This window comes from Pocillopora verrucosa, chromosome 3 (assembly GCF_036669915.1).
Source record: "Pocillopora verrucosa isolate sample1 chromosome 3, ASM3666991v2, whole genome shotgun sequence".
NCBI classification, from domain to species: Eukaryota; Metazoa; Cnidaria; class Anthozoa; order Scleractinia; family Pocilloporidae; genus Pocillopora; species Pocillopora verrucosa.
The window spans coordinates 29,038,670-29,066,436 of NC_089314.1; the positions used below are offsets into that span (position 1 = coordinate 29,038,670).

General features: G+C 38.4%; 1 protein-coding gene across 2 annotated transcripts; it reads right to left on the reverse strand.

The window, feature by feature from the left end:
* Positions 1-119: 119 nt before the first annotated feature.
* Positions 120-27,767, reverse strand: LOC131798167 (probable ATP-dependent RNA helicase DDX60). 2 transcript variants are annotated; one of them, XM_066163271.1, is made up of 40 exons: positions 27,677-27,767; positions 24,989-25,157; positions 24,385-24,486; positions 23,394-23,517; positions 22,729-22,898; positions 21,831-22,237; positions 21,008-21,109; positions 20,579-20,707; positions 20,325-20,483; positions 19,782-19,959; positions 18,999-19,151; positions 18,574-18,688; positions 18,349-18,464; positions 17,517-17,695; positions 17,367-17,415; positions 16,251-16,445; positions 14,502-14,695; positions 13,624-13,752; positions 13,234-13,383; positions 12,827-12,949; positions 12,447-12,542; positions 12,024-12,139; positions 11,274-11,359; positions 10,739-10,905; positions 10,201-10,305; positions 9,841-9,963; positions 9,154-9,329; positions 8,612-8,797; positions 8,372-8,474; positions 7,864-8,016; positions 7,290-7,394; positions 6,567-6,770; positions 6,062-6,166; positions 5,712-5,856; positions 5,488-5,603; positions 4,524-4,677; positions 3,687-3,949; positions 2,973-3,124; positions 2,348-2,410; positions 120-1,946 (listed from the first exon to the last, which is right to left on the reverse strand). In XM_066163271.1, exons 2-40 carry the CDS (start codon positions 25,095-25,097, stop codon positions 1,835-1,837), a joined length of 5,613 nt encoding a protein of 1,870 aa, XP_066019368.1. In that variant the 5' UTR covers positions 25,098-25,157; positions 27,677-27,767; the 3' UTR covers positions 120-1,834. The 2 variants fall into 2 exon arrangements, with proteins under 2 accessions (XP_066019368.1, XP_058971797.2); XM_059115814.2 differs by lacking the exon at positions 27,677-27,767 and adding an exon at positions 27,106-27,198.

The following is a 27,767-nucleotide window of genomic DNA, read 5'->3' on the forward strand; positions in this document are numbered from 1 at the left end:
ATTTTCTTGGAACCTCGCGCGCACGTTTTACTACAAAAATCACAACCACGGTAGACTACACTAAACTCAAGATCGTCGACTCTTATGTGGCAACTAAACCATATGTAATTTATTCACACAATTGAGAACAAATGAAGCCAAGCTGTTCGCCTGTCGGAAAGGATATTGCTCAGTTACATAGACTTTCCAGGTCTATATTACAAAAAATGATCGAAAGATACGCTTTCGCAACCAAAAAGAAGTACATTTACCTTGAAGAATAAACACAAGACAAGAACTACTATTTACCTCTAAAGATAATGACAAACATAATTAATATTTCTGTCCAAGATACATACACCCTTAGTTTGTTGCCTCTCCCTTGTTTCTTGAGCTGTTTTTGCTTGGACATCAGCGTTTTGCGAGTTTCTTCAAACGCTAAATCGTTGATGATACAAGCTTGATAGTTTTTCTGTTCAAAGCTGGGAATGATCCCTCGCAGTGATGTTGGCTCGTGGTCATTTCTATCTTTGGTTCTGACAGTGAGCACGAACTCGTTCAGCAATTCAATTCAGAGTTAAGCAGGAGGTATTTCTTCAGTGTTTCTGAGCTCTACCTTCTTTTAAAGAAAGGTTTTTAGCAGGCTTACGTCTCTGTCGGTCTTTGCTGTCGTATTTTTGTTTTCTTGCTCAGAGTGAGTCTTGGCACTTCTTCTTCTACTTTGTTTTACAGAAAGCCGCGTGCTTTTTTCCCTCCACTGTGAAGCACTATCGTTCGTGTCTCTGATTGGACGAAGCATTTTCACAGTCGTTCGCTTTTCTGATTGGTTGGTTGAGTATTTCGTACGAATTTGTCGCGGGCCTTTTTTCATGTGTAGATCTCAGTATGTATGAAATTAAGTTATATCTTTATTGCAGCCCCCTTAAGGTTCCATTGCTAAATTACTAGCGTTATCGTGCCACAAGATAAGGTTAAGTAAAGGTAACGAAACCTTCAGTAAAAAGTAATGGTTGGATCCAACTGGTGTCGGGGAAGAAGTGTTGCTCTACTGCGACATGAAAATGGAAGGTAAGTAAGTTTACAGTATGTTTTGGTCACCTAATTCCTTTCTTTTCTGTTCAAGGAATCGCTGCTGGCAATGCTTTCTTTCGATTACTTTCAAATTAGATATCGATGAATGCAAAGGCAACAAAAACGTTTGTGACGAGAATGCGAAGTGTTCCAATACTGTTGGGTCTTCTAATTGCCCCTGCAAAGATAGATTTATCGGGGATGGACACTCGCGATCAGGTAAAAAATTATAGACATGTCGAAGAACAACATTTGATTCGCATTTGCACAAAAGCATTGAGATTTGAAAGTCGTGCCGCTGTAATTCAGATTAGCCTCGCTTACTGGTAAATTCTTTGTTGGATCCTCCGTTGTGAGACTAGGTTAAACTTCAAAGATTTCTTATATATAGTAGAAAGTCTTGCTATCATCCTCGTCTAAATCGCTAGGTTCGAAAACAATCCTTCGAATACCTTTCGCGTAGTTGTCAAAAGTTGACATTTTGAAATATAAAATGAAGTTGAGAACGATTGAATCGCGAAATTTAGCACTATTGACTTTGAGAAAATAAACCTCCGAGTTTGAGGTTGACTCTCAAAGATAATCACGAGTTTTATCAGAATACTATTACCTTTGCAAATTTATTGTTAACTCTTTCTTTAGAAAACAAGAGTTTTCCGCATTGATCACCTATGGTTGTCCTCAAAAATTATAACTTTAAATCGGTTAGCAATCGGCAAATCCTTTCTTTCGTTGACTTACTGATTTTTCTAAGGACATTTAATCAACTACGGGGAGGACTATTTCAAATGTCCGCACCAAACTGCTTTCTGAACTTGTTTCCATACTCCTCAGCGAGTTGTTTGAAAGCTACCACCACATTATCCCCCTCGGGACCCAGCTCTTCCAGAGAAGTACTGCGAATAAAGAAAATTTAAAGTTAAAAGTTATTTCCCTAATAAATACCCTAATACTCCCTGACTTAAACTTACTGAGCCAAGATCTCCTACCATGCGACTTTTAGAATTTATCGTTTAATTTCTTAGTGGCTGCAGCTGGAGGAAACAGCAAACTGAAGTGTCCGTAAACGCGTCAATAGCTTTCAACCACAAGGGTTAATCCTATGACAAGAACCACAACAGCAACAACAACACTTAACCGATTGTTTTCTTTCGTTCTCGCGTACAAAGTTTACTTTATCACTCGCCCTTTACATACATCTCGTCGAGTTTCGTAAGACGATCAGGACTGGATGTTTCGTTAGTCATAGAACATTGACTGAAACGTCGACACTGCATTACGTATAATCATTTTTTACCTGATTGACTTCATGGTTAGGAAAAAATCCTTTAACACTTGAAAAACTTCTCCGGCCTTGATTCTATAAACGTGCATTCAACTTTAAGTCACGCCTGAATACAACTACTAAAGATTTGTATGAACAGTGGTGGCATGTGAGTCACTAAAAGATATGCACGCCTATAACAAGTGGTTTCCTCGAATCTTTTAGCTAACCACACCCAATTTTAACTCGAAAGGTACGTAATGTCTCTCTAACCATGGGGAATAAGCTTGACGGTTAGTTTACGATACAGTTTTTCCCCAATGTTCAGCAATCGTGAAACAGAGGCCTATGAATAAAGGAAGACTTGGGGGGTTGACAAAAATTCAAAGGCAGGTGACTTATAACTGTCAGAGGGTGCTTCAAGGCATGGAGTGACTAAGGGTAATTCTTCCTTGGAATGGGATGTTAGTTCACTGTAGGTTGTCTAAGCATTTCAGTGGATTTCTCTAACACTTTGTACCACCTGGGTGAAGAGTGACACTGTGACGAAAGTGTTAAGCTCTAAAAATCTATCTTTCCTTGATCCAGTGATCAAGATGCCTCTTCGCTTCTCTCACTGGAGAACTTTTACAAATACGTCTGTGATTTACTTACTGACCCGTTTTCTTTCTCAATGACTTTGGCAGACCCATGCTTGAAAAAATCCAGAGCATAAGCATTCAAGGGCATAGCACTTCCGACTGGGTTGCATTTTTTTAGCCGGAGGATGGGAACAACATGGATGTCGATGTAAACATCTCGTCGAACAATCTGAAAGAAAAAGTGGTAGCCGAATTTGGTAACGGTATTAAATTGGTGTTGTAACTACTTAAACTGCCACAGGACGAAATTACATTTGATTGCAAAGTTCAACGCTAAACCGTTGTTAAAATACATAAAAACTTTTAAAAATTTATAAAAACTGTTCGTAAAAGTATTGTGATGACGTTTCGACGATGCTTCACGTAACTGTACAGTCAAGAGTAAAAAGAGTAAGTGAAAACATATAAAGTACGAAAAGAGAAAATACAGATTGTTTTGAAATGATTGTAGTTCCAAACGTGAAAGAACTATTAGGTAAAAAACTCATATTTGGCAGTTTTCTCAGGATCAAGTGTCAGCAAATAAATTTAACCAGTGTTTGATCGTTTAGGTTGTTTGAGAAAACTTCCACCGAATGAAGTGCAAGCAGTTTCCAAAGGCTTTTACAAGTATGCTACTAATTAAAATGACGAAAGAACAAAATGTATGCAATCTTGCGAAATCACGTCGAAAGTGTTAGAGAACTTTTTCAAAATTTTAAGGGACGTGGGGTATTGGGAAACTTTTTCACCTCAAGCAGATGATCAATTGGTTCTTCTTCTATATCTTCTTCATAAAGCTCAACTGTTGCGTTCTCTTTGGCGACGTCGACATTTCTTTCGTGTGATTTCGGATAACTGGCTGCGGTCTCGCTTGAAGAATGCAATTGTATGTCTGAATTTCCCGACAATGCAGCGAAGGAAGAGCAGGCGGAGTACGGTATGGATGAAGACACGAGCCCTTCGATAACATCGTACTTTTCATCGTCACCAACACTTGCTTGCTTTGGAAATTCTGCAAAAGAAGTTTACTCCGTTTGGTAAATAAGAACATTTTAACTTCAAAATTGAATTTACCTACGTTTACTGTTAAGCTTAACCTTGCTCACGGGTGTTTCTCTCTTTTGAACTATTACAATAGGTACAGTGTACAGCAATTAACCAATGCACGATGTACTTCGTATGGGAATGTGGACCGAAGTAAGTAAACCAAGAAGAGGGGCCTTTTTAGCCCAGAGTGAGAAATTTGCCAAGAATTATCCTCTTCGATCTGGAAATAGAATTGCCAAAATAGCACCAGGCCTTCCTTTTAGCCGTTGCGCAGAGCTGACTCGTTAGCGTCGCTTGCAAAAAAAACAGAAACAAACAAACAAACAAACGCTGACAGAACATGTCAAGTGTAATTCTTGTCAAAGCCGTGAAATACAAATAATTGTTTTCAAAGAAAACGGAGCCTTGCAATGCGAAGGAACTGGTGATGGATCAACTTAAAAATTTTACTTGCCGCCAAAATAACCAACAACTCATAGTATGACGACCATTGGTAAAAAGAATGGTCACATATAAAATAATAAGGGATCGTATTTTACCTATGCCCGATAAAGGGAGTTTGTTCTCCTCTCCTCTTTCCCTTTCGAGGTCTGCAGCCACCGTAGTGAGGTACTGACTAAAGACATCTGTGACTTGGCGGTTGTACTCTCTTAGAGCCGTAGCAAATTCATCTGGAAGATCCTCCAAAATTACCTTGAAAGGGATGAGATACGTAAAAGAAAAACAAAAACCGAAAAACAAGCAGTGAGAATCATCTGTTTTTAAAAGCATAGGAAAGCTGATGCTAGTCAAGCAACGAAACGGGCTCAACTGAGATGCAGCTAAGTCCCTTGAAATATGCTGTGGCAATGAGAAGAAGCAGCTTAATAAGCTCATATACGGTATTCAATTTGTCTTGAGGAACGGTTTAGACACTTACTCTTACTTTAGCAACTCCAAGACGACTGCGGTCACAAAAGTGTGCGGTAAATGCCAAATTATCTCTCTACAATGACCAGTCAATAAACAACTAAGCCCAGTTTTTCAAATGATGGATAACTCGCTATCCATGTGGATAAATGTCAACAAAATTTACAACGCTATCCACCATATAGAGATTTATCCAGCGGATAGCGTTATCCACCCCTTGAAAAACCGGTGCCAGAGTGTTTTCTAGACATTCTCATAAGTTTTAATTTTTCTAAGTACTTTTCCTCTGCAATACTTATTTGTTGGTTAAGATAGAAATGTCTCTCTCCCGATACAGGCCCTGTATTACTCTTCTATCCCGCCACTTAATGGGTACTTCTCTGGAAAGGCCAAATTTAACTGCACTAAAGAACGGAATGATTAAATATATTCTGGGTGATCATAAAGGCGGGCGTCAAGATAGATTGATAATAATGACCAAACTTGTTATGATGATACGTTATCATTCATACCAAATGACAAAAACTAACACAAGTTTGCTCAATAAAGCGTGTTAAAACAGCTTTACATTTTTCAAAATTTACAAAAACATACTTTTGACGTCGGGCACAAATGGACCGCTCGTTTGTATGAAGGGTGAAGGTATCGTCTGCCGAACAAGTGGCTTAGAACGAGCACCATCTTTCTCAACACGTCGTCTGAGAATTTTCCTGTGATAGCGATCAATAGTATGATATCAAAAGCATTCTAATCTTCCATAACCTTTGGTTGGAGGCTATGAATATTTTGTACTCTGAAGGAAGATAAATAGTCCTTACCATTCTTTCCCGGCTGACAAATCTTGTGGAAGAGACCGCGTTGAAGAAAACTGACCAACACATAGTTTGAGGGCTCATGATAGTGAAGATGTGTCGCCAGTCCTGCCATCTCCTGAGGAGCGCCGTTTTCTTGTTTTATAAGACCCTGCAAAGAAAAGGTTTGTAGGATTTGAGCGAGCTTAAAAGTTTATAGTAAGACTGTTGAACTGCAAGAGCGAGTATGTGATCACCTAACTTGAAGTCCATAGACAAACTTGTAACCAAGGAAAACAAGGATAACTGATACTAGCAAAATATTTCTACCTTGCCTCTCATTTCTGCGGTAGAAATAATCTGATTTTGACACTCACCAATCTGGCAAGAAGCTCGACGCTGAATAAGAAATGTTTCTTAATCTGGCCCTCCATTCCGGGGTGAGTAATGGAGATGAAAGGGTGCGACAGCAGTGAGAGAGCCTGAAAATGAGAGTACATACATAACTTAGTGTGTTCATGAATTGATTGAGAAACGATCAGTTGGGATTTTGCATATTACTGTGTAAATAAGACTAAGAACTGACCATTGTCTCACGTAAATTTCGTAAAATCTCATCTGTACGTTTTAGATTGTCTGCAATGATATAAGTTCTAGTAGTACATTTCCTCGTCTTATTCGTAGCTGAGGACGAGGAAGGAAAGTATTCTATGAAAGACTTCAAAGAAGCTGTAACTGTTATCGTGCGACACAATTCACATCGCCTTCAGCACGAAGAGAGTTGATTATCGATAAAAGCTGGCAACAATCGTACAAGTATCTAGCGCAAAAGGAATAGGCGAATTATTCGAGAAGAAATGTGGAGGCGTCTTTCCTACAAACCTTCGTGCCGAGAGCATCTTTTACATCATCTCCCTTTGATATCATCAGAAGCAAGCGCAACACCAATGATACGTTAATGGGGAAGTTCCCAACAATCTTTGGAACATTGGCTGTGATAAGACGTTGAATTTTACGGAAAGGAACTCCAAAAAACACTACATTTCCCACAGGGTCAAAACCTCGGCGACCTGCCCTGCCAGACATCTGAAATTAGATAGATGAGAGAGTAAGATCAAGTCTTAATTTAGATTCGTTGTAGATAAAATTATCTCTTTCTGCCTAAAGAAGAAAAAAGGAACAAAAAAAGGACAAAATCATGATGGCAGAACAGTGATGTAGTCATTATCATTGAAATGCTTCAATGAGTATCGAAGTCTGATAGGAGTACTGAGGGGATAACGACCCCTTGATACTGTTAGATCTACTTTCATGCAAGATAGATACTAGAAAGTACTCTGTCCGTACTGATATCATTCTTAGAAAGGTTGCTTATTACAGACAAAGAGAGCTACATCCAAAATTATTTATGTCTTATTTGTGGTGATTGCTATCTTTTAGGGTACTTTTTTTGTTGGTAACAAGTAGCTGCCCTGCCTGCTTCATTCATTTGCATTCCATGAAATTACATGTACAGACACCTGCTGTTTCAGTGGGTTCGCTTGTCTGTGGGAACGATTTGTTTTTCTGTAGGAATACAAACTTGTGTTTTAAAAGTGCACTCACCTGTCTGTACTGTAAGGAGTTTAAAAAGGGTGAATCTCCAGCAAATACGACCGTTTTACAAGGCATATGAATACCAAGGGCCAAGGTTCCTGTTGCTGTAACGACCTAAAAGGAGTGGAAAAACTCCGAGTCTCTATACACTGTTAAGTTACTATATTTTTTTTTATCGAAACATTTACAACCGGTGAGGTTCGTAGGTAAGCTGTGTGCAAAAAGAAAAAACAAAACAAAAGGAAGGTAAAATAAGGGGGAAAAAGAGACTAACCAAAATTTTAAAAGTTTGTATAACAAAGGCCACGGTTTGCAGTTGATAAAAGCAAACCAAACTAGTGCAATAGCGATGAGGCTACTGTACCATTCCTTTTCATCTTTTTCTGATATTTCGTATGTATTTCTTTTTTTTAACCGAGTCACACATTCTTTTAATTCATATTTTAAACAATCATTTTAAGAAAAAGCGATGCCTCAGTGCTATTTACGATGACAGAGGTTCAGTAGAAAAAAAATATTACTCCACGTTATTACTTAAACGTCCACCTTCGTTTCTAGGAACAAGCAGTCAATAAAATTATACCTGAAGATACTTCTCTCTAAATAGCATCTCCACGCAGCAGCGAATTCTGTTTTTCAGTCCAGCGTGATGGTAACTGATTCCTCGTCTTAAAGCATTCTTTAATTGTGAGTAACCATGCACAGACCAAATGCGACCCATGATCTTCTGTAAATCCTACAGAGTAAATGGCCAACCTTAGTAAAGGCAAACTTTATCAGTAACGTCTGTACCTGGGGGTCTTTTTATCACATAACGTGTAGTCTGATCATTCTTTTTGTTATAATCAATCTTTTTCCTTTGCTCAGGCGATTATAGTGATGCGCGCGCTCTGATTGGTCGTATCTTGCTATAGTCACCTCGCTATGATCACCCTCCTCTAATCATACTAAAACAATTATTTACCTCAGGCTCAGTGAATATCATTGAATAATCCCCTCGACCTCGTCTCAGGTATTTTTTCACAAATATTCACTTCGCCTTCAGCGAAAAATTGTTGAATAATATTAAATAGTCGTCGGATGCTCCCTACCTCGTTTCCAATTTCGTGTGTAAAGGCTAATGTACACTCTGGTATAGGACCAGTTAAGACTGAAAAGTCTTTTTCATACTGTTGTCCTACTTGCCTGCACAATCTGTTAAGAGAACAAACCCTCAAGTCTTATAACATTTGTCATCAGAACATGATGGATTCGGTCGCATACATGTTGAATGGAATCTGAATAACACTCGACGAGATAAAGCAGTTAATATTTGAATAACTCTAGTTTACCTTTCTTCTTTTGTACTCTCTGCCTCTCCATCTCTCAGCCTTTTAAATTTCTTTTCCGCCTTTCGTACCCTCTTTATAGCAAGTTTCAAGTCTTTCCAGTTATTCTGGCCTTTAATAAGCTTCTCTCGTTTTCGAAAGTGCTGAGCGAGACCAAATGCCAACTCTTCGCAAAAAATGCGGTCAAAGCTGATTAAAAACAGAGTGATATCATAACAACGCCCACTGAGCGAGATAGCTTTTTCGGTATTTACTTAGTTTTTTTTTTATATACCTCTCACATATCATGAATTTTCATTATGTAATTGTGATTTGTTCTGAACGTTCGCATTTTTATTTTCGGAGAATGAGTCCAAATTATATGCATCGTCCCAACTGACATTCTGATCGTCATTTGCCTTTTGCCTATTTTCTTTCTTTCTTTTCTCTTTTTCCTTCAGTGTGGCTGACACTTTAAAACCGAATTAAAGTTAAACCTTAATCCCTTGTTACGCATGTCACTGAACGAAAATTCCTTTCCTTGGATGAAACAGTATGTATATTACCTGAAAACAAGAGCAGGCAGTTTTCCTTGAGCCTTAAGCTGTTCCACGAGCTTTGGGAAATTGCTCCAAATGAAAAATTTTCCCAACGAAGCCATTCCAAGCTGTGTCCATTCCTCTTCAGTCGAGGCCTGTTTCTCCAGCAAAACTGAATTCAGCGACTGTATAACAGCTTGAACCTGAAGCAACAAAAAAAAACTTGATAATGATGATAAAAACAACAGCAGAAATTATACTAAAGTTAGTAAATCAGTTAATTTTGCGAGCTCAAGAGTATAGAACGTAGAGATACAATTCACAAGAAATAATGTGAAGAGCTGTAGAAAATACCAACTTATGCCATTAAAATGTTATTTCACCTAAACATCGTACCTCTTATGGACCAGGGCGTCCGTAGGGCCCCCGTATAATGTATCACTGATACAACGAAGAAATCATGCAAAGAATTTAACAGATTTGTGTCTCGCTGACGTCAGGTTACACAATCGTGTTGTTACTAGTGACACGAATACCTTAAATTATCGTTTAAATAGTAACGTGGAGTAATAAACAGAAAACAAGGACTCTAAAGGCTAGGGTTTATAGGGCTTAAATCAGCGTCAAAAAAAATTATTTTATCAAAGTAATGGCAAACATTGTAACCACATCACCAACATTGTGCCACGAATCCTTTAGCAAGATTCCCTTCACCTTCTCAAGATGTTTTTCATCGGCCCAAGACTTGAATTCTCTCTTCAGGTCCTTCTCATACTGTCGTGCGCAGCTCTTGTCAATGAACTTATTTTTCTCGAAGTACCTCTCGGGGGAAAGTTTCTTTAAAGAAAACACAAAATAACAAGCCTCGGTCACCTAGTCGCAGTATTTTTTGGGTCATCAGTATGAAAACATCATTATTTGAGACTTTGTAGAATCTAGTCTTACTTCAGCTTTGCAAGAATAAAAGTCGCCCAGAACGATGCGACCTAGCCTTTGTTACGACTAATATCTACAGCTTCAGGCATGCAACTGTAACGTGTAAGATTGATTGTTATTTAAAAGCTACCAACTTACCTGCAAGGATTCTTTGTTTGGCCAGTGCTTAGCCATGACGTCAAAAAGTTGTAGAGATTCTTGAGGGGTGAAATCCATATCCCTTGGGAAGGAATTCTCTTGTAGCTAATTGGAAACAGCCAAAAAATATTACTGAAAGAGGTATGGAAGCAAAAGATCTAAAATACGTATCATAGGAACTGCAGTAAAGATACAGTTGTAAGATTGGACCTACGGAGGTTACAAAAGCGATAAGTAAGTTATCGTAGGAGACTTTCATTTAATATCAGAAAGCATTTATGATGATTAATTTTTTTATCGATCTATGTAAATAATATATTTACCTTATAGTTTCTATATCTTTTATAAGTATGATGAATATAAACCAATATAAAAAAATTACATTTGAGAACTCATAGACCTAGAATCCTTACGTTTGGTAAGTTTCCATTTCTTTTCTTTTTTTTTTGCGAATTCGTAGGTCTCTTCAGTATATTAGTAAAACGTACGGATATTCTTTTCAAGCTGAACTATGGCAGTTCTATACTTGACTATTCACCTGTTTTGCTCCAAGCTGAGCACAAGGGTGAAGTCTCACAAACTCTCTTGTAGCTTTGACATCGTAAACACCTTCGTATTCCATGGACTCTTCAGAAAATCCACCATTGCTAGGACTCGGAAGGTATACATTTTTTTCCAGATCTGAGTATCGTTCATGAAAGGTAACTAAAAATATACCAGAAATATGTTATTAGCCAACTGTGTGGCATTGGGATGACCTTCGTTGACCATCTCACTCTCAGGAATAACCAAAAAAAGAATTTTCCTTACAATATCAATATGGTTTAAGAATTGTGGACGTTTTGATAACGATTAGTTTGCTAACGTCTTAGGTCGTTTCGCCAACGTCTTAGGTCAGTTGGCTACGTCTCATAGGCCGTTTTGCAAACCTAATTATCTAGATAAGGTTAAATTGACTTGTTATTTGCTTTGAGTCAACCCCAATGCGCAAACTCAAGCATTGCAGATTGGAAAGACCATCGAAAGACTTTCCTATTGCTCTCTGAAGCAACAAATTCATTTCTTCGCCTAACCTAGTCTGATTCTGTAGGACTTCCTCATCGGGCAATTTTCTTGTTTGTCTTGCTGCTCTCGAAAGTTTTGAGCGGCTTGCAACCACCTACAAAACCAATGACATATGATTCTTCTCATGATTTACTTTGAAAATGCACGACTAACTTATATACGTTAACATCGTTTTAATATCGCCGTAATGGGAAAATTTCGTAGGATTCAATAGTACACATTTTTTTCCTTTCTTTTTTCTTTTTCTTTCTTGCAGAAACTTACCTAGACCGGAAAACCAAACAACAGCGCCGAACCCGCCAACGAGTTCAAAGCTACTGCGGTTTTACCTTATGTCAAAGGAGGTGTCCGAACAGCTTCGCCGTTGCCGTTGCCGTTGCCGTTGCCGTTGCCTACAATAACAAGACGTACGCGCTGTTTTCAAGTCGGAGACTACGCTAAGATCTCAGTTAGTACTACCGAAAGACGCTGTCAACCCGGTTAAACAAGATGGCGTAGTTTACAGGATTCCCTGTGAATTCGGCAAGGTGTACATCGGAGAGACTAGAAGACCTATGCAATACAGAATTAAGGAGCACGATCGAGACATCCGACTCGCCCGTACCGAGACCTCCGTCGTTTCAGAGCTAGCCCACAACACCGGAAACAAGCCACTCTGGAACGAAGTAAAGTTAATTGATCGTGAACCTTATTACTACACCCGCAGGGTCAAAGAGGCAATTCATATAAGTCTTCACCCTGACAACATCAATTCGTACCTTGTAAGGTCATCTGGATTTCCAATGGTTGCCGAGAGCGCCAGAAAGGGACAGCGAATGAGAAGAAGAAGATGCTCCCAGACTTCAGCTCCTATCTCTTGACCAAGACAGTGAACCTGCATTTTAAAGATAAGGGAGGAATTTCGGCTAAGGTATAGCCTAAGTGAGTGCGCAGGTGAAGCAGTAATCTTCTTTTATTGGCTTTAAACGATACCAGAAAGTTTATTCAGCTTGAAAAGTAAACTTTTGTCACCTCGAATCTCTGGAAAAACATTTTAACGACTTCAAAGCAACTCTTACTATTTTCGCCTTGTATCTCTAAGGAAAATAGATCTTCTATCCCTCCAAGCTGAAACTTCATTAGGAAAAATTAAAAAGTAATTATGCAAAAATTACTTTCAGAAAAGTTCTCAATTATTTTACCTCATCGAAGATTACGTATCTAACATTTTTTGTCCAATCCTGTCTACGAGGCGAGAGAAAAAGTATCTCCAAACATTGAGGAACCGTAACAAGGATCTGCAGGGAATCAAAAGACAGAACTGAAAAAAGTTACTCTATAAGACCGATTTAAACTTAAACCCACGAGCCAAATGGAGAGAAATTTCAAAAGGGGAAAAGTACAATATCAACTGAACGAGTTTTTAATCAGAGAATGATTCCATGGAAGAATTCATGTTAATTGCATTATGTTAAGATAACTCATTATGAATGTTGTTTGTCGTTGACTTTGTGTATTTTGTTTGCTCAGGAAATTATGAGATTGCTTCTTGTCTTGAGTGTTGCTTGTCACGTTTGCTTACCTGAGAGTTCAACGTGTTGAATCGATAATCCCTCGTGAAAACACCATACACCGCCCTTCCCTCTGGAAGCTGTTTACGATGAAAGCGAGCGTAAACTGTAGCAGCAACTTGATTCACTAAGGCCTAAATGATCAATGCATCAGTTATTAGTACCTACATAATCCAGAAACCAGAATAACTTTAAGATAAGTATTAGATATTTGTCACCATACCATACAGACGTTACATCCTTTAACACGTCTTAGACGAGATGCCATAGTGAGGCATAAAATCAGTCTACGCCAGATCCGGTGCACGAGACCACATGCCTTTAGGCAGCTGCATGTGACGAGACAGGGTCGTCAGCCATTAAGGATCAATTCAAGAGAACTTGATAAACTAAATGGCTGTAACTGGTAACGTTATACCTTTGTTGGGGAAACATAGACCACCACACCATCATTGTCTTGAGTCAGCACTTTCTCCATGCAGTAGTATGAGGCAAAAGTCTTTCCCGACGAGGTGGGTGCCACTATTACCGCTGACTCGTTTTTGTCCACAGCATCAAGAAGTTCACGCTGGAAAATATTTGAATAACCACAAAATTAAGAAAATGAATAGAAAACCACAACGAGAAGGAAGCGAAATTCACAGGGGGAGATTTTGTTGGTCCTTTTCTGAAAATGCCTCCACTGAAATTCAAGCATTTAAGTATTTTAATTACTTTTCTTCACTGAACTTAACCACCTATTCTTCTCCTCGACGATTTGTTTCGAGAGATTTTCGTATTTGTATGCAATAAAAAAAATACATAATACCTGCCATGTATCTGGAATGAAGTGGTCGACCCTTGAGTCACGATCAGTTCTTGTTTCCCGCTTGAGTAAATGGCCCATGCAGTCAAGTTGGAATCTTGCGCTTGTGGTGTGGACCGATAGCTGTTGAGCCTTAGGTGATAAATTGTGCTCAAATAGTCAGAAGACCAAAGAGGAATTCACTTAAATCCTGAGTTAAACAGTGCACTTTTATGAAATAATTGAGGTGTTACACGCACTCCCAGTAGTCAATAGGCTTGTCAAGTTTAGAGTATGTAAACACGGTTGCGGCTTTTTAGATTCGCGTGCATTTGCCAAAACTATTTTATCAAAGCAATAAGGGGCTCTGTACGTGTTTAGATACCCTCATCTAAACACGTAGAGCGCAGGGAGAATTCTCGAACTTAAGCAAGCCCTTAACTGCATTTCAGTTTAACGTGAGTATAGCTGATTAAAATTCAGCAGTCACCTTCTTCAGTTCTTCAGATAAAGCTATGTAAACACGGAAAAGTGAGATTTCTCACACTAAATAGCCCTCTGAGTAAACTCTCCTAGGAGTCGCTGTGAACAATAGCGGTAGTTGACCACTTTACCTCCACGTCTCTGCGGGAATTTGTCACCACAGCTTTGTTAGAATCATTCACTTTCAACAATTGTGTCTCAAGTTAGGGCACAATGTTGAGGCAGTATCTTAAATTCCAAGATTACTTAAAAAACGGTATGTGCACCAGAAGCGGACATCATATTGTCATATGTTTGAGTATACGAGTGCGCTGTAGCACTGACGTCTTAAGATTTCATAACACTATTTATCTCCTGATTATTAGATACAGAGAAGGAAATAGCATAAAACTAAGCTCGTTTTATCTGACGATACGCACTTTTCTTTCACTTTCTTCCGGTAGATCGTAAAGCGTGGCTGCGATGTCATCGAATCCTAGCTTCCGCATAAATCCAGCCAATTTCTTTTTTTCTTTGTCGGTAAGAAGGCTGTGGAAGTCTTCAGCCATTTTCTGAACACTCTTCAGTAACAGGACAGGATATTTCATGTCATTAGATCCAGCGTCAGCAGCTCCTACAAAATAAAATTGGCTGCAGTTTGGTTTGGGTAATTTTTTTATATACTCAAACTTGACGATGAAAAGTGATCCGGAATACACATCGGGGAAAACGGGAGAGTGATGAAAGAAAAAAACATGAATAAGAGCTACATACTGCTTGTATTCAGAATTCGGTGGTTTCAGAACACGCCAATGAAACAGGACACGTTCCTCCTTAGGAGCATGTCAATACACGGTTTATTAGCCTTACTCTTAAAATTCATGAGACAAACTGTCAAACGTTCTTTTACTTATTGATAAATATAACTCTCACTTTTCAAATTTCCTTCTCCTACTTTACCTAGGCGACAAAGTTTATGGAGAAACGAGGCCCTATTAGGGGTTATCGGGATACGGGATACTTGGGTAAAAAAATGATAGGGATACGGAATATTTGGGCGGAAAATTAAAGGGATACGGGATGTTTAAAAAAAGGTTCTAGGATATCGAAGATCAAAGTTCTCATTTTTTAAAAGAATAAAATAAGTTTATTAGTCAATATAGATGGCACAAATAGGGAAAAAAATACTTTCAAATGCGAGTATTTTTTACATTTTTCCATTAAATATTGTCAGTTTGACAATAGGTGCCAACATCGGCTCTTGTCCCAGAACAACTCCCCCCTCCCCCACAGCTTTTTCCATTTCGCGCCACTTTCGCGCGTTGTGACCTCACACTGGGCTCGTGCGATTGCTTTTTTAATCATTTGTAGTCATTTCGATCATGACGGCCTTGAAAATTCTGCACGAGGTCACAGCGTGTATTTACAAAGGAGAGGAAAAACCCGTAATGAAATGGTAATTCCTAAGGACCTCAAGTCATTTCTTCAGGCCTTAAGTGTCTAAGGAGTAGATCAACAAGCGAAAGAACTTACAAGTTAGAGCTTCAGTGCGAGCGATTTACACCAGAGCAAGAATTTCCCCTTTGACGAGTTTTTGCAATAGATACAGATGAACAAAAGCAATTCCTTACCTGTTTACCGCTTCTCCAGGACAAGAATGAGTTGAATGTAACTATTTACGGTACATAGTTTCAGTTCAGATTATCTTTAGTTCAAAAAACAACTTAAAATGATGTGGCTAATTGACCGACAGCCAGTCAAGGAAAACCAACACTAAATCGCCGGCAGTCCAGTTTGTTTTTCAAATCGTGTAGATCAAAAGAGCTTCGCCAATCCGAACTTTAACATGTTGATTACGAAGTGCAAATTATACTGGGAGGGTGCTATAGATCTCAAATCCAACCCTTAGTTTACGATGGACCAAAATATTAGACCTGAACAACAACAGTAGAGCCGTGCGACAACAGACCACCGAGGGAACAAATATTTGAAATACGAAACGCCCCAGGAAAATGTGTTTTTTTTATAAAGTACCAAAACATATCACGCTCAATGACGTCATCATGGTAGTATTATAGGGATACGAACCACAAGAATTAATGGGATACGGGATACTCAGACCCCCCTTATGGGGCCTCAGAAACGTCAACAGATTATGAAAGCGATTCACTTTTTTCTCTTTCACCTACTTGTCTGCTGCCAGGCTCCAACGCAACTTTGGGCCTTTTTCATCAGCGCTTGAAGATGAAGTTCGGGAGTTTTGCAATCTTCAAGATACTTATCGACTAACTGCAAAACAGTGCTGAATTTATCCTTCTTCAGATTGTTGTCAATGTCTTTAAGAAAGTTGTTCCATTTTTCTTGATCTTTTTTTCTTTCTTCGTCTGCGGAAAATTTGAGTAAAAAACGACATGTTTTCGATAGTTTCCCTAACAGTAATTTTGAAGCGGGTGAACAAATCCTTATGAAGAATCTTTCGCCAAACTTTTGCCGTCCATACCCTGCTTTTTTTTATTACAACCTATACTATACACCAGACAGAAGTTTGCCTTATTGAAAGCTGAATAACTAAGTTCAAACTTTCACATTTAACAAATACCGCACGGTATTTCCTTGAATAAGCATCCATGCTCTATTGAGCGCACTCCCTGAAATAAGCACGCACCCAAAGGCCATCGTTTCAAAAAAGCTTCCCCCCTCGAATAACCTCCCCCCCCCCCCAATCCTTCCTCACTTATTTTAGAAAAACCTTTTTCTATTGCCACGTCATGATATAACTTTGTAAGCTTCAGCTACGACGGAATAAGTACAGGACAATGCTTCCTTTTCTGTTCTAGTTATTTGCATCTCCATGTGCTTGCAAAGTTCTTAATGTGCGTCATCTTTTCTTTTAATTTTTGTACTTTTGCTGCTCACCCCCCCCCCTCCCCCACCCCCCCTTCGATTAAGCGCCCTCCTGTTAATAAGCGCCCCTTCTTTAAGCAGAATTTTTTAGAAAGTGCCTAAGCGCTTATTCGAGGAAATACGGTATTCAACAAACCGTGAGTAACTGATTACTGATCCGAGTTACAAAGAAGCGCGACTGCTAATGACATGATTGAAGAACTCAATAATTTGTTCAATCCCATATTCAGCCACGCCAGGTCAACCTTCATATTATGCCCTAAGAATGTGGTAAAGATACCATGTGAAATTCTCATTGTGTTGCCCAATTACAGTACTTTAGATGTGCTCAAAATATTGAAACCTTTATTTTGAGAGAAGTACGTGATACGATCTTAATATCAATTATATAAGCGACAAACCTTTGCGTTTTTTATCGTTCTGTTCGATGATTCGTTTCGCTTTTTCTCCCTGCAAAAAATAATTTTCCTGAGTTGAATCTGGCTGATCACACAAAAAACTATTGGGGCAAAAAATTTAAACTTAAGTTTGATAATAACAAAGATTCCCACCAGCTTTCCATCCTTGTTCTTTCCTTTTTTCTTCTTTGCGACCTCTTCCTTGACGGTTATAATTTTCGCTTTGTCCACACCACCAACAAGAGAGTTTCCGTAAAATCTTTGATAGCGAACGTACTTCATCTTTTGTTTTAAATACCACTTTCTCTCTTTGGGATCAGTCGGAGGCTTATCTGAAGAACGAATTAGTGAAATTTTTAGTTCATAGTTTGCAACAAATGGCTTACGGTAGTTTGTAAAGGTTTTTTCCAGCTAAAAAAAATTAAGAAAGAAGTTGCACGTAAAAGGTAAAGTAAAAAGCTCAATATGACAAGTAAAACTGTCAAGTTGTTAAATCCAGTGACCTCAGTGTTAAGTATAAGAAGTCGTATGAACGCGAATACATTTCTTGATTTATGGGCGTGAGTAATGTTTTGAAAGTTTTCGTAATTTCACGAACTGTAAACGAGTGCGATTGAAAAATTTTTAAAGCAATATGATTAACTGATAATTACAAAAAGCTTGAGCAGCTATTGCAATTTTTTGTTGATTCTTTTCTCAAAAAAATTTGCAATAGGCACTATTTTAATTTGTACGTGTTTGGGGGAATTGTTCAGAATGTGCTCGCTAGTTTTTTGATTGATCATTTCACACAATTATTGTTACTGCCAAACCATTCTTAATTTTTTCCGAAAATTTTTATAAATGAAATTATTTTTATTCATCTTTAAAAGCTTAAATTTCGGAAGAGTGCACGGCGGAAATCCCGTAATGCACCCTATAATCTGTTTATCTATTCTTCATCGACCAATCAGGAACGACAATTTTTTTAAGAGTATGGCCTCACCTGTAAAAGTCTGCTTTGTCCTGTCGTAATCATCAGATAGTGGCCTGAGAGAATGCCAGTGGTACTGCTCGTCAAATTCTTTGCCAATCAGTAACACTTCGTCTTCGGTCTCGTCTCTAAAAGGAGAAAATTGAAAAGCCTTCTCTGAAGAGCGTATTTTCTCACGCAACTAAGTAAAACATGCAGGGTTCTTTGAACGACGTAAACATTGTTGCATGTTCTTACCCAGCCATGGCGTTAATTCTTGATCTAATATCACCAACATACTCATTCACAAGAACACTTTCAACGTCAAGTAGCCTTTTGAGCTTCGCGCCGGAGACTTGATCAGGATTTGTTCCTGAAACAACAACTGATAATTTCAGAAGATGGCCGTCAAGATTCTGACAGAGCCAGACGGTACCTTTAAAAATATCATTCTAACAAAATGAACTAACTAGATTTATTGAAACTTGCAACTACCAAATTTGATATTTTCTTTCCCTTTCCATTTTGAACTACAAACTATTTTGTTCCCGAAAGACAAAAGTTTAAAACTTTCTTTTAGACAAGAAAGGGACGAGAAATACTGCAGGAACCATTCAAATCCAAGTGATTGTTTTTAATGTGCAGAAAGCTACAATGGAAAATCTAGGTCGAATGTTACTTACTTTCCTCGTGATGAAGACTTGTAGAACTTCCGTCAAACAATGGAAAAAATTGACTTTCTAGAGAATGTGAATGACATGATCCATTCACAAGAGCGACAACTTTCTCCCATGCAGACTCAACATCTCGTTTAACATCCTGAGGTAGACTGAGGTCTAATGCATATGGTAAAACACGCAGTGTAAGTAGGTAAGGTTATACCTCGAAGTCTTTGAAAGAACGGAGTATGACCAAGGGCGAAAGATCGCTATGTTTTCATATTCATAGCAGTTTACATCTAGCAAGACAACGCGGCCTGTTAACAACAATTGTACCTTGTTTTACTTGAAACAAGTAGGCCTTAATGAAGGTAATTAACACAGAAGCATCTATTTCCCAGATAACACTAAGTTGGTGATAGACATGAGATGAGTGAGACCCGCTTTTAATTATCAGACGAAGTCTTACACAAATGAATAAAGGGGGTAAGTTTCTAAAGAAACTGTGGCGCTGCGTCGGTGGGAGAGTATATGCAGAAAGTGGAGCTATGTGGTGGGGAATGTGGTGACAAATGAATGAATGACGCACATAAACACAAACACAACCCACAATTCCCCCAATCGCTCTGAGGAAGGGCTAACTTTCCATAATACTAAATTTGAAGTTTTAAAAAGAGTTTGCTAAATAGCTTAAAGGTAACGCCAAGAAAACAGAAAAAAAAATGATTAAGACCTCAATCATTTCTCAATGACCGGCTTGTTTTAAGAAATTTGTCAGTAATTCTTAGACTCAATCTGACAACAGACCTTTTGATCCCTGGGATATCTGTTTCATAATAAGCCAGAAGAGAGTATGGACTAGGCGTCCGTCCATTAGATCTGCCACTGAAGTCATGTCTAATACATTCGCGGCACTGTCGTCTTTATAAGCATCTCTCAAAACTGATTCTATCACCCTTAAAATCTGCCATAAACTCGTATGGATCTGTCAAATGATATAAACAAGCTGCCTTTAACTAATACATCTCAAACACGACTACATAAATGTAGACTCTCAGAACCGACCCCAGATAGAAAACATGAGAGGCGCCTATTTCAGGACAGTTATGTTCTTTAGCACCTAAACTTTCAAGACAAAAAAAAACCCTTTCTACTCTTTCTATATGGGAGGGCGTAAGGGCAGTGGGAATGTTTGGATTTCATAATTAGATGTTAGTCACTGTTAATTTTTTGGGGGGAAATACATGGTGGTCAAGCCACTGTAAAGCGCAATACCTATTTCAAAAATAGAGGAAGGATTATCACGTGATTCCCACGTTAGGTTAAGTTACAATGATCTCATCTACTTACTTCGTGAAAGGGATAAACTTTGCCATCTTTCGCTTTGCAAAATTCGTCCAACAAAGAACTGTTTACGGTATGAGCTCTGTACTTCAACGGAAGTTTCTTAAGAAGTGCAGACTGAAGAAGGAAAAGTTTGACCTTATCCTCGGCAGCCTTCATCGTATCCTGCATGGAACCAAAATTACACAGAGATTGTCGTTGTACTCGCGCACAAACCTTCTTAATAAGTTTAAAACACATGTCAAGTGTGTGTTACTTGCCTTACTAATGTTGTCGTTGTGAAGTAGAAGTAAGAGGACCTGCACACAAGCAAGGATTGTGGCAACTTCCCGACATCCACCTTGTGGTGGAGATTGAAGAGCAACTTGAACTTCCGACTGGATATCAATCTGAGGTAAGACAAACAATGGAAATAAAGTAAGATAAATTAGATTTGAACATGTAAGGTGGCAAATGAACATCTCTTTAACTTTTGATCCCTAAGAGTGACTTGCACCTAATTTCGCCTTACAATATCACCCCTGAATCATACATTAAGGTCAAGAGAATAAAGAAAATGATGACTAATTTAGGAAGTTCTTGATTGTTAAACAAATTCTCCTTGTCAGCACCTTAGGAAATTTCTAGAGAACAGTATGGAGAATATACATACTGATGTTAGGGTTTAAAGGGTTAGCCACACTGCACACCTGATTTTCTGTTACTGCACATCCGGCGATGTTTTCCTGAGTACATTGACGGCGCCAATACCCCATCAACCAATCCCACGTATCACGGACTGCTTTACCATACTATGAACAAGAAATGATGCACATATAAGTTATTTTAGTGAAGTCAACATCTTTTTACGATAAGTAATTTTTCACTTTCAAATCATGTAGTCCATAAAAACACAAATTTTTCTTTTCATTATCTAGGGCTTTTCTAAAGTAGCCATTCTTTCACTACCTATAACGATCACCCTTGTAGATCTAGAGTGACACTGACGGTACCTGTATTCCCCATGTTCTTTCGTGAGTCAATCATTTTTTATAAAGCTTTGCAAGCTCTTGAGTTGTTGAAAGGGAGACTTGGAACGCGGTACGTATTACTTTCAAACATAGCTTAGAATCCTGACGTAAAAAAATTCAGCTATTCATTCATTCATTCAAGTTTTATTTGTTTACATCAGATGGGTATTACTAAACTAGCTTGCAAATAGCGAAGAGCTAATCGCGGCAAGCCAGACGGTTGACAAACAATTTTACACAATTTTATATAATAAATATCCACATACAATTACAACATGTTGACATTAATCTTCGTGCTTACAAATACTAGGTATTGGGATAATATGTATTAGCTATAACATTAAACAGAGTCTGGAAATTCTAATTTTGGTCCAACTTTTGCATTCGGTTAAACATTCTTAATAAGTAGGAAAAGCTTCGGATGTTGCTTCACGCCACGAACTCTGATGCTAATATTGGTGTCTTATTATTTCACATTCTTTAACAAAGTCTTGCCTCTAACCTTTCTGAAGAATAATCTATGTTCTGACGTGGACTCGTTATAATATCCCATCACTTTTGTCGCGGTCATCTGGACGCCTGAGATAAAGACACAATTCAATCCTTGTCCAAGACAGTGTAACAGAAGACATCGGAAGAAAAATTCCACTGCCTCATCAAGCATTTTCGTCTCTCCAGTCTTTTTCCATGGAACATTTTCCGCGTCAGTTAACACCAGAAATGCGGGAATATTACGATCGATGAACTCTTTCCAATGCTTGTCCCAAACACTTGCTATTGAAGTCTCAGTTATGAAAGGCGTGTTGTGCTGAAGATGAAGAATTAGAGCTTGTCGTGCCAACAGCATGGATGGTCGACTTTTCCAGATGATCTCCACTTCTTTGAAAAAGACAACGTGGAAAACACCACCTAGTTAAACAAGAAATGACATGGTTAGATGACTTAAGGGAAAGAAGAGAAAAATACTGAAAACTAATACCATTTTACAGGTAAACAGTGGTAGTATCACATACAAGTTAATGATCAACTGATCTGCGAAACCAATACCGCCTTTAGCCGGCATTTTGTGTTCCTGCTAAATTAGTGAAACAGATGACAAAGAGATGTCGTCTCATCTTAGCAACCTCTATTCCGCGAGCCTCCGATTTTGGGCAACCTCCGTCGATCTAATACTATCGTTTACGTTCGCACCTTCACGGTCACTGGAAACATCCTCATCATCCTACAGTTACCTGTTAAGGGCTTCTAACATCTCCTCAGCTATAACCTGGCTATAATTTTTTATATCTTTAGGTTCACGAGTTGAGCTCATTTCGTTCTTGCGATCGTTATTATACTTTTTTAATGTTTTTGCATTCTGACTCACATCATAATTTTCTGAACTTGTTTTCTGCACTGACCTTTATCTTTAAAATACTGGAGGAATCGTTCAAGTAGATAGGTGAGATGCAGAAACTGTCCGCCATGTTGCCAGTCCAGGCTACTTTGGCAAAGAAGCTCCAACAGCAAAGAGTCGCCATCAATCAGGAAAATCTCCGCATCAACAAAGTCTGTCAGAATGTTGAGATATCTACAAATTCATTTAAAAAAATTTTGCCCATTTGGAATCACAGAAGGCTGAGTACTGAATGACACCCACATTGCTTATTTAAGTATGCGCGACTCGTGCTGTAGATAAACCTAATTCATTGTCTGTCTTGACCAGCCTGACTGGTCGAGGAATTCCCTGAGTCAAAGCAGAATCAAATTGTAAAGCATCACGAACAATTTAGAGTTCCAATGTGGCAGTTTACTACACAAATAATCTTAAATTTAATTTAATTTGTCTCTAGTAACAAATTCATTTTCAAAATATTTCTCTAAGTGGTTCTTAGAGAAAAGAGATCTTACAGTCTCTTACAGTGTCGAAGATGTTGAGTGAAAGTCACTAATTTACTCGTATCTCACTTGCATGCAAGAAAAAATAGAGGAATGCAAATTTCTGACGCCGAGTAGTAAAAGCTCAAAAAACACCTTTATAAAACAACAATTAAACAACGGAATTAACTGATTTAGCCATACTTACTGTGGCCTAACTTTTGGACCGTCGTAAAATTTACTAACACGGCGCATATTCATGCCAATGTCGAGTTTCGGCTTAGAGTCATTTTCATCAGAATCTTCTGCCATTGGCATTTCTGAGGCTGCAACTTTAACAAACAAATCTCTATTAAATAAAGTATTTTAAATTGGGGAAATTCATCAGGGTCATTCCAATGCCACTTAAGTTGCTGGGTTTGATAAAATCAACCAATCATATCATAAGAAACGAAAAGTGATTTCAGCTTTATTAAATAAAATTCATAGCTCTTTTCTTGCAATCGAAATGGAATGTTTGTGTATTGACCCCTTTAAACAGTTCGTGGTCGCTTTGTATTAGCAGCTTTTCCACTAAAGATCACGATGCTTCCCTCTGATTAAATAAGTATTTTTTTTTATGAAATTGAGAATCAGACCAGTATCCGCAATTATGAATTGAAATTGTACACTTTATGTCATAAATGGACAAGACATAACAGAAAAGGCTCACTTGACTAGGATCATTTGTTGTTGCCATGAAGTTGAGCTAAAATTGAATGTTTCGACGTCTGCTTTGATTTGTTTGTACAATAAAGGGAGAATACTTTCATTTGTTTTGAATAAGATCTTTCACACCATTTTTCTGCATGGCTGTTTTAAAAATGAAAGGAAAAGTGGGCAAAAAACTTTACTTTTGTCGTCGGCCCCTATCGTAACATAATTGCTTGTGGGAGCAGCTGTGTGCTTGTGACCCCTCCTCCAGGGTGGCATTCTAAAGTGTGCAATATGCAAACTTAAATTGTCACTTCTATTGGAAAAAACGACAATCAGATGGTACTCTAGGTGTGACACGATGTCACCCTCCACCCACTTTGAAAAAAACAAGCTACGCCCTTGATGTTGAAATTCCCTAATACCATCCGTCTTCTCGCATTCAGTCTTATTTTGTGCAAGTACGAGGCAATTCTGCGCAGGCATTACTACGAGGTAGCACTTACTCTCGTCGAATAATGATACTTCTTCATTTTCCAGTTCTTCCTCTTCTTCACCGTTCTCCGAGCCTTCATCTTCGAGTTGAATCTCTCCGTCTTCTCGATCCGCTGTCAAAAAAGAGGAAAAAAGAAAGGATGAAAGAAAAAGGAAACTTCAAACTTCAGGCCAAAGAGCAGAGAAACCAGAGTAAAACGTGTTTGAGTCATTAGGTAATTACGACGATATTCGTCGAGTTTTTAAAAAGACTCTGTCTATTATGTAACTGCCCAAATCGAACCAAAACCGCCAAAAACTTTTCTTCTGCCACAAGCCGAAAATTCTCGGAAAATCGGAGAGCTCTCTCTGAAGATCTGTCAATGTCAGATCTCGTATCATGATAATTAAAAATGAATGCCTACTTCGGACAGCTATAACTTCTCATCGGTTAAAAATTCCAAACTTGTTCAAGGGCAATGAATACAACTTAGATTGTCTGTGTTTTGTGACTGAAAAGTAATATTCATTCGCAATGCTCAGTGGCATCAATGGTCAAATACTCGAAAAACACGTACATACCAGCGATGTTTAACATATTTTTCAGCACTTAGACAAAAAATAAATTTTTCTCACAGAGTTCTTCACCATCGTCGTCTTCATGTCTGTCATTTTCTGAGTCGGAAACGGAAATATCAGAGTCGCAATCAGAGGTGGAATTGTATTCTTCGCCTTCTTCGTCCATCTTGAAAAGGGAAACTGAATTGAACTACACTAATAGATAAATATTCGCCACCCAAAATGCCTGCAATGAAAAACATGAACGGATAGCACGTGGTGCACTCGTGATTTTATGTGGAACAAACAATGCAATTGGGCACTCTCTTATTCCAAATTCAAATTTCAAACTCGAGACATGACGAACAAGGACAAGCAGTATATGTTTCACTCGTTAATTTACGTAGGACGAAGAAAAGCAAAGAGGACGATCATTTATTCCAAAATCTATCTGCGAGTTGAATGTCAGCTTATTTTCAGTTTCCACCGGTGTGCTGATAAATATTCAATATCTCTGTTGACTTAATTCAACCTTAAAAATTCGTAAGCGCACTAGTTTTACGAAAAATCCTCGTAAACCATACATCAGAAGAAAGCTCACTAACTGCAGTTTACAATAAAAATATAATTAAAGCGACTTTTCTTTAAAGCAGTGTCAGGAGCCGGTAAGGCGTGAAACAACTGAGGGTTCTTCAATTGAATTTATCGGGTATCGGACGCCGCAGCACGAGTAAAATGGCTGTAAAGTTTAATCTTCAAGGCATCAATCAACCAAAGTACGTCAGGCTTTTTCTGTATTCTGAAATCGACATCTGAAGTTGGAGTAGCTGAAACATGCGAGGTGTATTGCGTAAATGGACACCACCAGACAAATATTTCGAATATCAAAATTTCTCGACACACTTTCGTTCGTCTCTTGGCATGTTTTGACGAAATTTGACGAAAATCGGTCATATCTATTTACCCTATTAATTCGCTCAGAGTGTATGTATTCCTCCCAAAATCCAATGAGAAATTTTACCTCATAAAGGTTCGCAAACAACTAGCGCCACGACAGGAGATTATTATCTCGCCTCCTGAAATCGCAAACCACTGGGACAAAGGGATCTTCTGGCGTCAAAGACGATAGATCAAAATTTCTCGGGAAAAGTAACCCACTACCGACATTTCTTTTATCGTGATTGTTCAGGTCGGTTTCTTTTTTCTTCTCTTTTTAGATAAAATTTCCGCACAGCCCCATACTGTTGTAAAACAAATCTGTTTTCCCAATGGCAATGTATTGTTTTGTTATTGTTTTCTCTATCTAAGAATTGAATGCATAATGGCGCTGTACGAAAATTTTTACCTCTTTTTTTTTTAACCAGGGACTTTCTCCCGCTTTCAATTTTTTCTAAAGCAAAGAGCTTCCATGAGTGAATTAAGTCAAGTGCACGATGTAAACAAAATATGGAAATAACATGAAAATCGAGCTCAAACATAAGCGGTTGCCGCCAAAATTCTCCCCGGGGGATTCGCCTAGGTCCGACATTATGACACCTTCCTGATTTATGAACTTTATTTGCTTCGGGTGCTTTGAAAGATTTCAGAAATTTTTTTTAAATGGAAACGCTAGGTTAAATGTTTGAATTCAGAACAGTCATATGAGAGAAAAATCTATTTTTTTCTGCCTCTGAAGGTGGGAAGTAACCTTAAATTTTTCTCTAACTGAAAATACCTGCCAAGTTTTCTATTATTTAATAATCAAGAGGCGATCCACAACATCTTCCCCTCGAAGCACGTGTTGGACAACTGGTTCCTAATTCAATTTCTACAATGCGAACTGGATATAACACGTGGTCGGTAATTTTCATTCGAAATCGAAAGGAAAAAGGTTTCAGATTATCTCGTAACACTCAGTTTTCTCGGTTCTCATCAACTATTCTTGTACAAAAATAGAGATAGCAGGGACACAGCACTTTAAATCGATATCATATTCATAACTTGTTTTTGTCTCCAGACAAATGGCCTAGTGTGTTCTTGCTGGCTCACTTTCCTAAGAGACCAAAATGAAACCAAGAACTCATGCCTCATACCGGATTGTCTTTTCTACGATGTAATAAGTTTTCAGTATTTAATACAAACTCGTCTTGTTATTGATAGAACACGAGTGGGGAAACAAATATCTACTTACTTCTATAAATTATTTCAGAGCTTACCTTAAAACGAAGGTTCGTCAACGACCGAGCGTTAAATTCGTCCAAAAGAACCAAAGATATTTTGATGAGTTCTTCAGAAGGCGACTTAACACGGACGGTGTACGTCAGAGTGAAAGAGTCAAATGCAAAAAGCTAATACTTTAAGGGCTTGTTTTCTGCGAAATTATGGTGGTCAACTTCCGGTTTTAAATCACGCCGAACATTGTGTCACGCAAGATCACGCAAGGGAGTATTTACCGTCAAGCTAGTCGATTGGAAATTTCCCTGGGTGTGTGTCATAAAATAGCTATAGCGTTTTTTGAAATTTAAATCAACATAAGATCAATCTCCGTGACAAATTCCAAAATATTTCAAAGGTAATCCTTCTGAAAGGCTATTTTATTCTAAAATTTAACTTGAAAGGATTTCATTTTCAGTGAGCTCCCTCAAGCGATTTAGTTCTCTGCTAGCTAACCTTAGCTTTTACATCCCCATAAAACGTTGCATCTTTGGACCATTAGTGTGCAACCATCTCATCAGGAACGGTATTCTTCAGTGTTTAAAGGGAAAGTACGGTCTTGAAAAATTTTACCTCTCTTGGAAGAACTTTTTCACTCTCCTCGGGGATGGACGTTGTGACTCCCCAGGCTATAGTGTCAAATACGGAAATTACACCATGATGA

Bases quoted from the DNA above. Each gene is read 5' to 3' on its own strand.
- LOC131798167 (XM_066163271.1), bottom strand. From the start codon at position 25,097: ATGGACGAAGAAGGCGAAGAATACAATTCCACCTCTGATTGCGACTCT. The intron at 22,238-22,728 runs GTCAGTGCAGAA...TTGTTTAACTAG, and splicing joins CCAGTATTTTAAAGATAAAG to GTGGTGTTTTCCACGTTGTC. The intron at 9,964-10,200 runs GTAAGTTGGTAG...TTTTCTTTAAAG, and splicing joins CAAACAAAGAATCCTTGCAG to AAACTTTCCCCCGAGAGGTA.